The 13838-nt window shown below is 44.0% G+C and overlaps 1 protein-coding gene across 1 annotated transcript in view; it reads right to left on the reverse strand.

Annotated features, from left to right (window-relative positions):
- Nucleotides 1-13838, reverse strand: part of LOC129698829 (adenylate cyclase type 10-like) — a 79385-nt gene that overhangs the window by 9290 nt on the left and 56257 nt on the right. The window contains exons 24-29 of the mRNA XM_055638142.1: nt 13566-13706; nt 11860-12035; nt 10416-10572; nt 5779-5983; nt 4944-5040; nt 1792-1907 (exon numbers count right to left, since the gene is read on the reverse strand). Coding sequence (XP_055494117.1) covers nt 1792-1907; nt 4944-5040; nt 5779-5983; nt 10416-10572; nt 11860-12035; nt 13566-13706 — 892 coding nt within the window. The remainder of the gene's footprint in view (nt 1-1791; nt 1908-4943; nt 5041-5778; nt 5984-10415; nt 10573-11859; nt 12036-13565; nt 13707-13838) is intronic.

Raw genomic sequence — 13838 nt, forward strand, 5'->3', positions numbered from 1 at the left:
ACACAACCTCCCCCCCTAGCCAGGAAGACTGAGGAATGTACTGGTCTGAGATTATGTGTGGTTCCTCTTTCATCCCCTTATATGTACATACTTGGTTTCCTGTATTCTTCGTACGTGTTGGTTCTTTGATGATCGGGGGGGGGGGGGATGTGGGAGGTGCTAAACGGTGGCATTAACATATAAAGAGCCTTGCAATTAAGAGCAGGGAGCTTGACTCTTTGCCAGGTTGTAACCTGTGTGAAGACTCCTGCTCAATAAACGTACGTTTAAAGCAACCCCGGTGCCTGGTCGATTATTGTCGAAACAACCGATGTGAGAGAGAAACGTGAATCAACAGTAGAAGGTACAGCCACTTGAAAATGTGCACCACCAGACTCAGGAACAGCTTCTTCCTCCTCATCAGACTTCTGAATCATCCTTCCATAAGCTATTATACTATCTGATTCACCTTACCCCATTGCAGACATTGGACTTTGTCTATGGAACTGGTGCATCTACAATGCTGAGAATTATATTCTGCACTATGTATCTTCCCCTTTGCTCTACCTATTGTACTTGAGTTTAAACTGATTGTATCTATATATGGTTTATTTGACCTGTCACCTGATCATCACCTGTTCATTCCCTGTACAGACTCAATGGGCCGAATGGCTAATTCTGCTGTTATGTTTTATGGAAATGACTTGAGCTTCCGTGGATTTTGAAGAAACAGCAGCAAAGAGAAGCAAGAAAATGCACTGATTGGCTCTAGCCTGAGTGGGAGGAGAGTTAGAAGTGAGTCAGAGGGGGAAAACAGTTTAAAACCGAGGAATTTGGTTTGTAAATTGGTAAATTAGGCAATTTATCAGTCAATATAAGCAAGACGGCTCTTACGGAGCGGCAGTGAGGGAGCGGCCTTGTGAGTCTAGATCTCTCTGTTGATACCATTTCAACTCTCCTTCCCATTCCCACACTAACCTTTCTGTCCCGGGCATCCTCCACTGTCAGAGTAAGGCCACACGCAAACTGGAAGAACAGTACCTCATATTTTGCTTGGGCAGCTTACAACCCAACATTGAATTCTCCAATTTTGTATAATTTCTACAAACACGTCCCTCCCGCTTCCCCCGCTAAAAGTCTGTTAACCAGTTCCACAGTTGGCAATGATGTATTCCTCCCGGGCTCACACCGTCCCTATCAACCTCCTTGCCTGAGGTCCTGGTGCTGGCCCTGATTTGTCCTGATTATTTTTGCTTTTTTTCCTCCCACTCTCCCTCCTGTAATTAGTCTGAAGCAGAGTCCCGACCCGAAGCGTCTCCAATGCATTTACTCCAGCATTTTGAGTCTATCTTTCGCGTGCCACAGTGGCTTAGCAGCACAGTTGCTGCCTTACTGCGCGAGAGACCCGGGTTCAATCCCGACTACAGGTGCTGTCTGTATGGAGTTTGAACGTTCTCCCTGGGACTACGATGGGATTTCTCTGGGTGCTCCGGATTCCTCCCACACTCCAAAGACTCGCAGGTTTGTAGGTTAATTGGCTTCTGTAAATTGTGCCTTGTATGTAGGACAGAACTAGGGCACAGGTGATCGTTGGTCGGCCCGGACTCGGTGGAGTGAAGGGCATGTTATCAAGCTGTATCTCTAAACTAAACTAAACTTTTGTATATTCCAGCATCTGCAGTTCCTTGTCATTACAATTTAATTTCTTTTGTTTTGTTCATTAGAATTTAATAGCAGAGTCACAAAATGGCAGTCCAACATTATGCAGATAAATAAAAATATTTTAAAAGTTACCAATGGTAGGATACTTACCTTGCTGGAGTGAAAAATCCAGGCAAGCTGCATAGAATGAAGCTTGTCCCAGCACATTGTGTCGTGAAACTGCAAAGTCTTTCAAAAATGCCATGAGTTCAACATAGTCTGAGAGTCTACAAACCAAAGAACGTCTTATTTTATAATGAAGCATTATTCTTCGAGGTTTTTGTTAAATTATTGTCACAAGGAAGAGACCTGTACATTATCTGCTGCCCATATATGGATATGATTAGATTTCTGATTACAGTATTCTATAGCAAAGAACGTTGTCTCTCCTGTGCTGTAGCTTTGAAAGAGCTATCTCATAACTTCCACTCTTTTCCAATTTTCTCCATATCAAACAGAGACCCAATTCCTTTTGGAAGTTACCATTGAATCTACCAGCACTATCTTCTAAAAGTCATGAATGCCAGATCAATGGGAGGCACAGAGGTGCAGCGGTAGAGCTGCTGCCCAGAGACCATGAGAGGAATAGATTGGGCACTAACCGGAGTTGTGGAATCGAAAATCAGAGGACATTGGTTTAAGGTGAATGGTGAAAGATTTAGTAGGGACCTGAGGGGTAACTTTTTCACACAAAGAGTGGTGGATGTGTGGAACGAACCGCTGGAGGACATAATTGAGGCAGTTACTTTCGCTATGTTTGAAACATTTAGACAGGTACATGGATAGGACATGTTTAGAGGAATATGGGCCAAGCGCCGGCAAGCGGGTCTTGTGTAGATAGGACTTGTTGGTCTGTATGGGCAAGTTGGGCTGAAAGGCTTGGTTCCACGCTGTATGAATCTATGGCTCTATGACTCAATACCTGGGTTGGATCCTAACTATGGGTGCTGTCTGTATGGAATTTGTACATTCTCCTCAAGGATTTTGTCCAGCTGCTCCGGTTTCCTCCCATGTTCCAAAGGCATACGGGATTGCAGGCTAATTGGTATCTGTAAAATTGTTCTTAGTGTGTAGGATAGAACTAGTGTATCCTACACTGCTGGTCGTCATGGACTCCACGCTGTTTCCATGCTGCACCTCTAAACTAAACTAAACTAATCAATCGCTCAATTCAGCATAAGAAATATATCTCCTTATTAGCATGTAGATTTGTTGTTGTAAATTAATTTATATCCATGTCCTATCTATATACTATTAAAAGTCTCAACTTGTTTGTCTGTCTGTGATCTTGGGAGCTACACCAAAATGGTACACAGTAGCGCAAAAAAATTTGCAGAATCTTACTCGGCTTTTTCCCGTGGTCGATCGTATCAAGTTTCTTCACATTTAATGTTATATTTCATGTTATTGATATTTCAAGGTTTAAAAAAGCCAACTTTAACAAGATTTTTACTGTTAAAATCCTTCCTGCCAGCTTACAACAAACTTTGATACAAAGTTGCAATACAGGAACACTCTGTGCTTCCACCAACGTTTCACCTGAATGGGATATCAGAGTCCTCCACCTGACATTTGCAACAATGTTGCCATCATACAACACTTACCCCAACTCCTGGCAGGACAGGAGGGGGAGGGTGAATTGGTATTGCAATTGGAGAAGTGCAATTGCATTTTTTTAAAGTCCAGTGCTGAGAGAGGTAGGGGAGTGCTGGAATCTTACGTTCGGCAACGGGTTGAGTTGGGGGACCACGCCTCCCGTGTGACAGGGACCCAACGGGTCCCAGTTGGTCTAGTAACTTCTAATTCTTACTGAATATCAAAACTATACATAACTTTGAATACATCTTTCTCAAGTCTCTCCACATAACTAAATCCCCTTGTTCCCATGACAATAGTGGTAAATCTGCTGTGCACTCTTTCCAAGTCCTTCTTGAGATACATGGCCAGAATAATATGTTGAGATGTAATCAGTGAATTAATAAAGTTGCCAATCAGATTTCTTGCTTTGTGTTATTTTTTACTTGGTTAGAATCATGTCAAAAGGTTTATCTATGTTCTGCTATCCTTGCAGTTGCTATCTAGCACTGTAATGGGCCTGTCTCACTTTGTGGAGACAACCTTTAAGAAGCCAGAGATACATGGCTGTGAAGCTCGGCGGACATTTAACATTGGTTATCCTTGGTTGTGAAAACTACTGATTACGTTTTTTTCCCCCAATGAGCCAATGAAATTCACCGGTCAGCACCGGCTACAACCTACAAGAACCTACGAGAACCTCCGACCTCCTGGCGACGCACCTACGGCACGAGAATTCTTGCTATTCTCCATGGCGGCTTCATTCTAGTCGCTGCTAATTTTTCAACATGTTGAAAAATTCAACATGTTGAAAAATTCGCGGTGACCATAATAAGACTAGTTCCCAGAATGCTGCAGTCGCCTAAAAAGTCACCTAAATGGGACAGGCTCATAAGACAGCATCTACCGTTGCACCATGTACAACCCATTTAAAAGACATTCAGACAGGTACATGGATAGGAAAGGTTTAAAGGGAGAAACACGTGCAGGTGGGTCTAGCTTAGATGGGGCATCTTGGTCGACATGGATGAGTTTGGACAAAGGGAATGTTTCCGTGCTGTGTGACTCTGTCACACTTGGAAAACTAGCGTCGTTCCTTCATTGCCATTGAATTAAAATCCTGGAACTTTGTAGCTAACGTTCATTAAAAATACTGTCTGGATTCATGAATGTGATTCAGCATCAACTTCTCACAACAGCTTGAGATACCCTGGCCTTGTTGGCAATGAGAAATGAATACCAAAAAATAAATTGGGGAAATTGGGGAATGAGCAGAAAAGATATGGTGAATGCGCAGAGTCTTTTACCCAGAGTAGAGGAATCAAGAACCAGAGGACATTGAATTAAGGTGAGAGGGAGAAGATAAGAACCTGAGGACAATTTTGCACACAGGTGGGTATATGTAATATGCCAGAGGAGGTAGTTGAGGAAAGTTCTATAACAGCATTTAACAAGGCATTTGGACTGGTACATTGATAGGACGGGTTTAGAGGAATATGGGCCAAATGCGGGCGGGTGGGACTTGTGTAGATGGGGCGTGTTGGTTGACACGGGCAAGTTGGGTCGAAGGGCTTGTTTCTGTGCTGTGTGACCCCATGACTCTCTAAATTGGACTTGGTACAATAATGTTTGTTTATTTTGATTTTGGGCATGCAATGATTTTGAAAATTTATGAACGATACACTTACCGGCCTGTCAGAAGCAAGGCTTTGGTCAGAATAGGAATGATGTAAACATCCATATTGGGCTTATTTAACAGTCCAGCAATTTTATGCGCCTGGCGTCCTTAAAAGTCCAAAGAAATATGTTAGCGTTACAGGAAGTTTACATAAGGAGTGTAGCAATATGATTGTATCAGTGTTTTAATAAGACCCTGAGGGGTAACTTTTTCTCATAGACGGTGGTGGGTATATGGAATGAGCTTCCGGAGGGGGTAGTTGAGGCAGGTACTATAACCATTTGGACATGTGCATTTAGAAATGAGGAACTGCAGATTCTGGTTTAGCAGGAAAGACCTGAATTAAGAGGGTATTAACTATACGGAGAGGTGAGTCGAACCTGGATTGTTTTCTCTGGAAAGTCAGAGTTTGAGGGGAGACCTGATAGAAGTATCTAAAATTATAAGAGGCATAGATAGGGAAGTTGGTCAATTTGTTTATCCCAGTGTGGAGTAGCTAGCGGGTCAGGCAGCATCCTGAAGAACATGAACAAGTGGGGTGGCAGAGTGGTGCAATGGTAGAGTTGCTGCCTTACAACACCAGAGGCCCAGGTTCGATCCTGTCAATGGGTGCTCTTTGTAAGGAGCTTGTACGTTCTCCGTGACTACAAGGGTTTTCTCCGGGTGCTCCGGTTTCTTCCCACGCTCCAAAGACATGCGGGTTTGTAGGTTAATTGGCCTCGGTAAAACTGTAAATTGCGTCTAGTCTGTAAGATAGTGTCAGTGTACAGGGTCGGCACAGACTTGGTGGGCCAAAGGGCCTATTTCCGTGCTGTATCTCTAAACTAAACAAAACTATAACATACCGTATTCAATACATTCAGCAAGCTGTCCACCACAGAGTTTTATTTCAGAAAGGGCACATACTAAACGGCCAATCATTTGCATTCCATCCTGATTCTTGTTCAGAGCCAAACACTTCTGTAGAACTAACATTTCCATTCTCATGCTCCTATCTCTGAAACCCATGAATTGATAGCAGCGGAAGGCATCTATGTAAGCAGCTATTATCTGTGGAGTACAGAATAACCACAATTATTCAGAAAAGTGGGGTTGAAGTTTCTACTCAGTTGAATTATTCTTATTGTTTATAAGTTCATAACGAGTGGTAAATAAATGTTCATGGAAAATGCCAGGGGAACAAGACGTTGGAAGAATGTTGTTAAGCTGGAAAGAGTGCAGAGAATATTTCCAAGAACTCGAGGGTCTGAGCTATAGCGAGATGTTGAGCAGACTATGACTTTATTCCTTGGAGTGCAGGAGACTTAGGGGTGATCTTATAGACTAGTATAAAATCATGAGGGGAATAGATAGGGTAAACACACGGGGTTAATGCACAAAATCTTTTACCCAGAGTTGGGGAATCAAGAAAAACTGGAAGGTACACAAAAATGCTGGAGAAACTCAGCGGGTGCAGCAGCATCTATGGAGCGAAGGAAATAGGCAACGTTTCGTGCCGAAACCCTTCTTCAGACTGATAGCGGGTGGCGGGGAGAAGGAAGGAAAAAGGAGGAGGAGCCCGAGGGCTGAGGGATGGGAGGAGACAGCAAGGACTAACAAAATTGGGAGAATTCAATGTTCATGCCTGCAGGATGCAGACTCCCCAAGCGGAATATGAGGTGCTGTTCCTCCAATTTCCGGTGTTGCTCAATCTGGCCATGGAGGAGACCCAGGACAGAGAGGTCGGACGGGGAATGGGAGTGGGAGTTGAAGTTCTGAGCCACCGGGAGGTCAGGTAGGTTCTTGCGGACCGAGCGGAGGTGTTCGACGAAACGATCGCCCAACCTCCGCTTAGTCTCACCGATGTAGATCAGCTGACATCCAGAGCAGCGGATACAATAGATGAGGTTGGAGGAGATGCAGGTGAACCTCTGTCACATCTGGAATGACTGCTTGGGTCCTTGAATGGAGTCGAGGGGGAGGTAAAGGGACAGGTGTTGCATATCTTGCGGTAGCAAGGGAAAGTGCCCGGGGAGGGGGTGGTACGGGAGGGAAGGGAAGAATTGACAAGGGAGTTACGGAGGGAGCGGTCTTTGCGGAAGGCAGACATGGGGGGAGATGGGAAGATGTGGCGAGTGGTGGGGTCACGTTGGAGGTGGCGAAACTGACGGAGGATTACTTGTTGTATGTGACAGCTGGTGGGGTGAAAGGTGAGGACTAGGGGGACTCTGCCCTTGTGCGAGTGGACATAGGTTTAAGGTGAGAGGGGAACATTTTAATAGGAACCTGAGGGGCAACCTTTTCACACAGGCACTGGTGGATGAAATGAGCTGCTGGAGGAGATAGTTGAGGCAGGTGCCATAACAGCATTTAAAATAAATTTGGACTGGAAGATGGATGGGAACGTTTAAAGATATGTGGGCCAAACACAGCAAATGGGACTAACTTAGATGGGCCATGTTGGGCGCTATGGTCGTTGGGCTGAATGGCCTGTTTCTGTGCTGCATGACTCTCTGGCCTTAGCTAAGAACCAAGTATTGAAAAGGAATCCTTTGTACACATGCAAAATCTCCTATGATAAATTCATTTCAGCAGCACCAATCAATCTTAACTCTTAAATAAATCATGGAATACCTTCTAAACCCTCGTCTATGTTTAAACTGCTGTGGATCGAACATCTTGGCAGATTTCATGTTCACAGAATGCAAATGTGGGTTTTAGTAGAAGTGAGAAAATACCAGTTTTAAAAATACTGGATTTTTGGACGATTGTGTCTCGAGTCTAAATTCCGCTCTGTTTAAATAATTAAATAATTAGAAGCGCAAGTTGAAGAGTGTACTTTAACATCTATCTTGTGTATGCGTCATGCTAACGTCACAATTATAAAGGTGCGCTGGAAATGACCGTGTGTTGTGGCAAGATATGCGGGTAACTTAGCTTTGAGAGTCAAAGTTAGAAAGGGGAGAATTTCAACCAGGATTATGCCCACTTCTGATGTTTCAAGGGCATTGCTGGATTGAGATCAGATGCACCAATTCCTTGGCACCCCCTTCATAAGCTCACACATGCTAAGTAGATGGATGGCATCTGCTACCAGATGTCCCGACATTTACATCCCTTAAAACATTTCCGTCAGCGTTATTTAGAGCAGATAAATAAAAGATAACTGCCAGGGGCTGATCCGCAGGTGGAAGCGATCCATTAAAGAGGCCCACTGGTTTTATTTCTTGTGACCTTGTTTGGAAAATTATTGCTCTGCACTTTAATAAACATTGTCACAGTTTCTGATATCCGGTGCATTTTTCACCTCATACTTCAACCAATTTTTGCTTTCCACATCACCCCGATTTCTTCGTCATCTGCAAACATACTAGTCAGACCTACTATATATATAAAATGCATAAAGTAATATATAATATGTTATGGAATATATATATATATATAACAATGAACAGTGTGGTAAAGCTGCTGCCTCACAGCACCAGAGACCCGGGTTCGATCCTGACTACGGGTGTTTGTATGTTCTCTCTGTGACCGTGTGGGTTTTCTCCGGGTGCTCCGGTTTCCTCCCATACTCCAAAGACATGCAGGTTTGTAGGTTAATTGGCTTCTGTAAATTTCCCCTGGTGTGTAGGATAGAACCAGTGTATGGAGTGATCATTGGTCCGTTTGGACTGGGTGGGCTGAAGGGCCTGTTTCTACACTGTATCTCTAAACTACACTAAACTATAGGTACCCTAAAAGACACTTGGGCAGGTACAAGGATAGGAAAGGATGGTAGTTATGGGCCAAATGTGGGCAAATGGGATGAGCTTAGATGGGGCATCTTGGTCGGCATGGACAAGTTGGCCCGAACATTTTGTTTTGTTGCCATATGATTCTATTACTGAAATCCCTTTGTACCCTACCTATGATTCAGTGACTCTATAAGTACAGTAAGAATGTACGACATCTTTACGTGGGTTTTAAACCTAATCTAAATGGGGAAGGAGAACTGGAATGTTGGCGGTTGTGGGAGAATCTGATTAAACTATATAAAAGTATGAAAGACGTAGATAGGGCAAACAGAACCTTTTCCTCAGGGTGGAAATGGCAAAAACTAGGCATAACTTTAAGGTGAAAGGGGCAAAGTTTAACAGAGATGTGAGGGGAATGTTTTTTTTTTATCAAGAAGGTGGCGGGTGCTTGCCGAGGCTGGTGGTGGAGCCAGTGGCTTCTAGATGGACACATGAATATGCAGGGAATGGAGGGGTATGGAGAAGCTTAACTTGTCATCTTGTTTGTCCATGCACACAAGTCATAGGATCAGAATTAGGCAATTCAGCCCATCGCGTCTACTCTGCCATTCAGTCATGGCTGATCTATCTTTCCCTCTCAACACTATTGTCCTGCTTTCTCTCCATAACACCCGACACCCTTACTAATCAAGAACATGTCAATCTTTGCTTTAAAAATAACCATTGATTTGGCCTCCACAGCTGTCTGTGGCAATGAATTCCACAGATTTGCCACTCTCTGACTAATGAAATTCCTCTTATTATGGATGAGATTATGGAGAGGATATTATGGATATATAGGTTTAGACAGATATTATTCATATTATGGATAGGATAGCTATAGGTACAGATAGGGCAGGTTTAGAGGGATATGGACCAAATAAAGGCAGGTGGGCTTAATGTAGATGGGACATGTTGGTCAGTGTGGGTTACTGGGCCGGATTCTGTGCTGTATGACTCTATGACTTCTCATCTCCTTACGAAAGGTACGTCCTTTTATTCTGAGAGTTATTCCAGCACTGGAATAGATTGGGTAGATACACAGTCTCTTGCCTAGAGTACAGGAATCGAGAGCCAATGGGCATAGGTTTAAGGTGAGGGGAGAAAGATTTTATTGGAATTTGAGGGTAATTTTTTTGCTCAAAGGATGGTGGGTGTATGGAACAAGCTGCCTGAGGATAGAAACATAGAAAATAAGTGCAGGAGTAGGCCATTCGGCCCTTCGAGCCTGCACCACCATTCAATATGATCATGGCTGATCATCCAACTCAGTATCCTGTACCTGCCTTCTCTCCATACCACCTGATCCCTTTAGCCACAAGGGCCACATCTAACTCCCTCTTAAATATAGCCAATGAACTGGCCTCAACTACCTTCTGTGGCAGAGAGTTCCAGAGATTCACCACTCTCTGTGTGAAGGCACAGACTATGCCTGTTGGCATGTAGTTGAGGCATAGGCTATGACAACTTTTAAGAAGCAATTAAGATAGGTATAGGGATATGGGTCAAATGCAAGCAGTGTGACTAGTGTAGATGGGACATGTTGGTCGGTGTGGGCAAGTTGGGCCGAAGGGCCTGTTTCCACACTGTATGACTATGACTCGATGATACTTGATGTCTTATTCTTGTTTGGCACGGACATTGTGGGCCGAAGGGCCTGTTTGTGTGCTGTACCGTTCTCTGCTCTATGATACACACACATTACGATCGTCATTGTTGAAGCAAACCTTCAATCCATTGTTGGAGACTTCAGCGCAGTTAATTTCCATTGCTATAGTCAGCAAAGCGGGCAACTTGCACGTATTGTTCCTTTTGAGACAAAAGGTTTGCCATAGGTAGGACAGGCAGTGGATCTGCTGATAATTAACGGGTGCGACTCTGTCCCTGCAAAACAAAGATATCATCATTCAAACATTACTCACAATAACAAGGTCAGGATCGAACTCGGTTCACTTGGCTCATAACCTTCTCATCCTTTCCTACACATGTACATGCCCACAATATCCATGCTGAACAAGATGCCTCTTTAAACTGATCTCATTTGCCTGTACGTGGTCCATATTCCTCCATTCCCTGCACATCTATACATCTATATGCCTATCCAAAAGCCTCCCAAATGTCACTATCGTATTTGACTCCATCACCACCCCCGGCAGCATGTTTCAGACGCCACAACTCACTGTGTAAAAAAACTTACCCCACACATCTCCATTAAGTTCCCCCCCCTCACCTTGTAGCCATGCCCTCTAGTGTTGCACTTGTCCACCCTGGCAATAAAGTCTCTGACCGTCTACCCTACCTATGCCTCTCATCATTTTATGCACTCCTATCAAGTCTCCCTTAACCTCTGACATTCCAGAGAAAACAATCCGACTGACCAACCTCCCCCTATAGCTGAAACCCTCTAATCCAGACATCATTCTGGTAAACCTCCTCTGCACCCTCTCCAAAGCCTCCCCATCCTTCTTGTAATGGGGTGACCAGAACTGCACGCAATACTCCAAATGCAGCCTCACCCAAGTCCTGTAGAGCTGCATCATGAAATATCTGAATTATAATTTAAGAGAATCTACAAGAAATAAACTTTATTGTTGGTTGTAGTTCCTTCACCAATCTAGAGTAACGGAAATTCGGGCATTGTCTATTTATTTGTCTGACATTTTTACATATATTGAACTGTTTGTTGATGTTTGTCACGGATTTTACAGAGCACTATGTTTACATACTCTGTTGTGCTGTTGCAAGTAAGAATTTTATTGTTCCACTTTGGGACATATGACAATAAATCACTCTTGACATATCATTAAGTTACAGAGTTTAGTTTAGAGATACGGCGTGGAAACAGGCCCTTTGGGCCGACCAAGTCCACATCAACTAGCGATCCCTGCACACACACACTGTTCTATACACACTAGGGATAATTTACAATTATACCAAGCCAATTACCCTGCAAACCTGTATAGTCTTTGGTGGGAGGAAACTGGAGCACCCGGAGAAAACCCTCGCCGGTCACGGGGAGAACGTACAAACTCCGTACCGACAAGCACGTAGTCAGGATCGAACCAGGGTCTCTAGAGCTATAAGGCAGCAACTCTACAGCTGCGTCACCGTGCCGCCCAAGAGATATGACAAAATAAAATAACATGTTCAATATATTAAAATGATTCCTACTCAGCCAAGTCTGTTAAGATCTCTCTGTCCCGGTGTCTCTGTGCCTGCTTGTAGTTTTCAACTGCATATCTAATTAATTGCGACAGAGAGAAATTTGGAAACTTCTTGTTCAGTAACTTTAAGCCTTTCTTGAAATGTTTCTCAGCTTCTTCCAAATGGCCAGTCTTAAAATGCACCTGAAACAGATTCAATGGGTCAATGCACCAGGAAACCACAGCAGAGAACATTAGAGCGATTTAGACTCACAGGCAACGGCATCACACAAACCAACCTCCCTTTCATTGAAGATAGACACAAAAAATGCTGGTGTAACTTTGCGGGTCAAGCAGCATCTTTGGAGAAAAGGGATAGGTGATGTTTCGGGTCGCGACCTTTCTTCAGACTGAGTCAGGAGAGAGAGAAATTGGAAATATGAAAAGGTACAAAGATCGAATGAATGAACGGTATGACAAGGACAAATCAAAGCCAGCAGCGATGCTCAAAGAAAAGTGGAGCCCACAATGGGCCATTGTTGGCTGTGGAGAAAGTGATAACGAGAGATACAAACAGTGAAACTAAGCAGGATGACAGTGAAACCAGTATGGCGACTAGAATGGTGGAGGGACAGAGAGAGCAGGGATGCAAGGATCACTTGAAGTTAGAGAAGTCGATTTTCATACCGCTGGGTTGTAAGCTGCACAAGCAAAATATGAGGTGCTGTTCCTCCAATTTGCATTTGGCCTCACTCTGACCATGGAGGAGACCTGGGAGCAGAAAGGCAAATGTGGGAATGGGAATGGGAAGGAGAGTTAAAGTGTTTGGCAACCGGGAGATGGCATAGGGCAAGGCGGACTGAGCGAAGATGTTCAGCGAAACATTGACTCCGTTTACACTTCACGCTGCATCGGCAAGGCCAGCAGCATAATGAAGGACGTGTCGCACTCCGGCCACGCCCTTTTCTCCTCTCTCCCATCAGGCAAGAGGTACAAATGTGTGAAAATACATACCTACAGATTCAAGGACAATTTCTGCCCGGCTGTTATCAGGCAACTGAACCATCCTATTCAACAACTAGAAAGCAGTCTTGAGCTATCATCTACCTCATTGGAGACCCTCTGAGTCTAGGCTATCTTTACTGGACTTTATCTTGCACTAAACGTTATTCACTTTATTCCATTCATCATGTATCTGTGCACTGTGGGCGGTTTGATTGTAATCATGTATAGTCTTCCCGCTGACTGGTTAGCAAGGAATAATACGTGACAATAAACTAAGCTAAACTAAAGATGCTGGAATCTTGGTGGGTCAGGCAGCTTCTGTTGAGAGTCTGGAAAGGCATTTCGGGTCGGGACCCCTCATCAGACTGATGGAGCGGGGAGGGGAGGGGGAGAAAGCTGGAAGAGGAGGATGGGAGGCAGGACAAAGCCTGGTAAGTGATAGGTGGATACAGGTGAGGGTGGAGGGAGTGTTTGACTGGCAGTTGGGTTGAGTAAGTGACAAAGGCTGGAGGGGAAAATGAGGCAAAAGGGTGTCAGATAAGGGGAAAGACGAGGAGTGAAATGTAAAGCTGGAGGGAGGGATATGGGTGGAATGGAAGGATGGAAGAGGGAGGATAAAACAGAAAGATGAGACTCTGCGATGGGAGATTAGAGTACGGCGGAGAGGAAAGGGGAGGGTTTATTTAATTAGGTTAGCCAAAGCTGAGACAAGGAATTGGTTTCTCTTACCTCTCCTTTGAGAATAAATACACAAGCTCGTTCGAAAGAAAGGATTTTAACAGTCTTTGAGGTGTCGGCATATTCAAAAGCTGGTTTGCCTCTGTGTATTAAATTCAACATATTTTCTGCTTCCGTTAGATAAGACAGAGCCTGTCAAGGAAACATGGAGAAATCCATTGTTAGAAGCCAGTTGATCTAGACAGCTACACGGATAAGAAAGGTTTTGAGGGATATGGGCCTAACACAGGCAGATGAGATAGTGTTTTGTGGCCTTTAATCTAA

Source organism: Leucoraja erinacea, chromosome 7 (assembly GCF_028641065.1).
Source record: "Leucoraja erinacea ecotype New England chromosome 7, Leri_hhj_1, whole genome shotgun sequence".
In the NCBI taxonomy this organism is placed as follows: Eukaryota; Metazoa; Chordata; class Chondrichthyes; order Rajiformes; family Rajidae; genus Leucoraja; species Leucoraja erinaceus.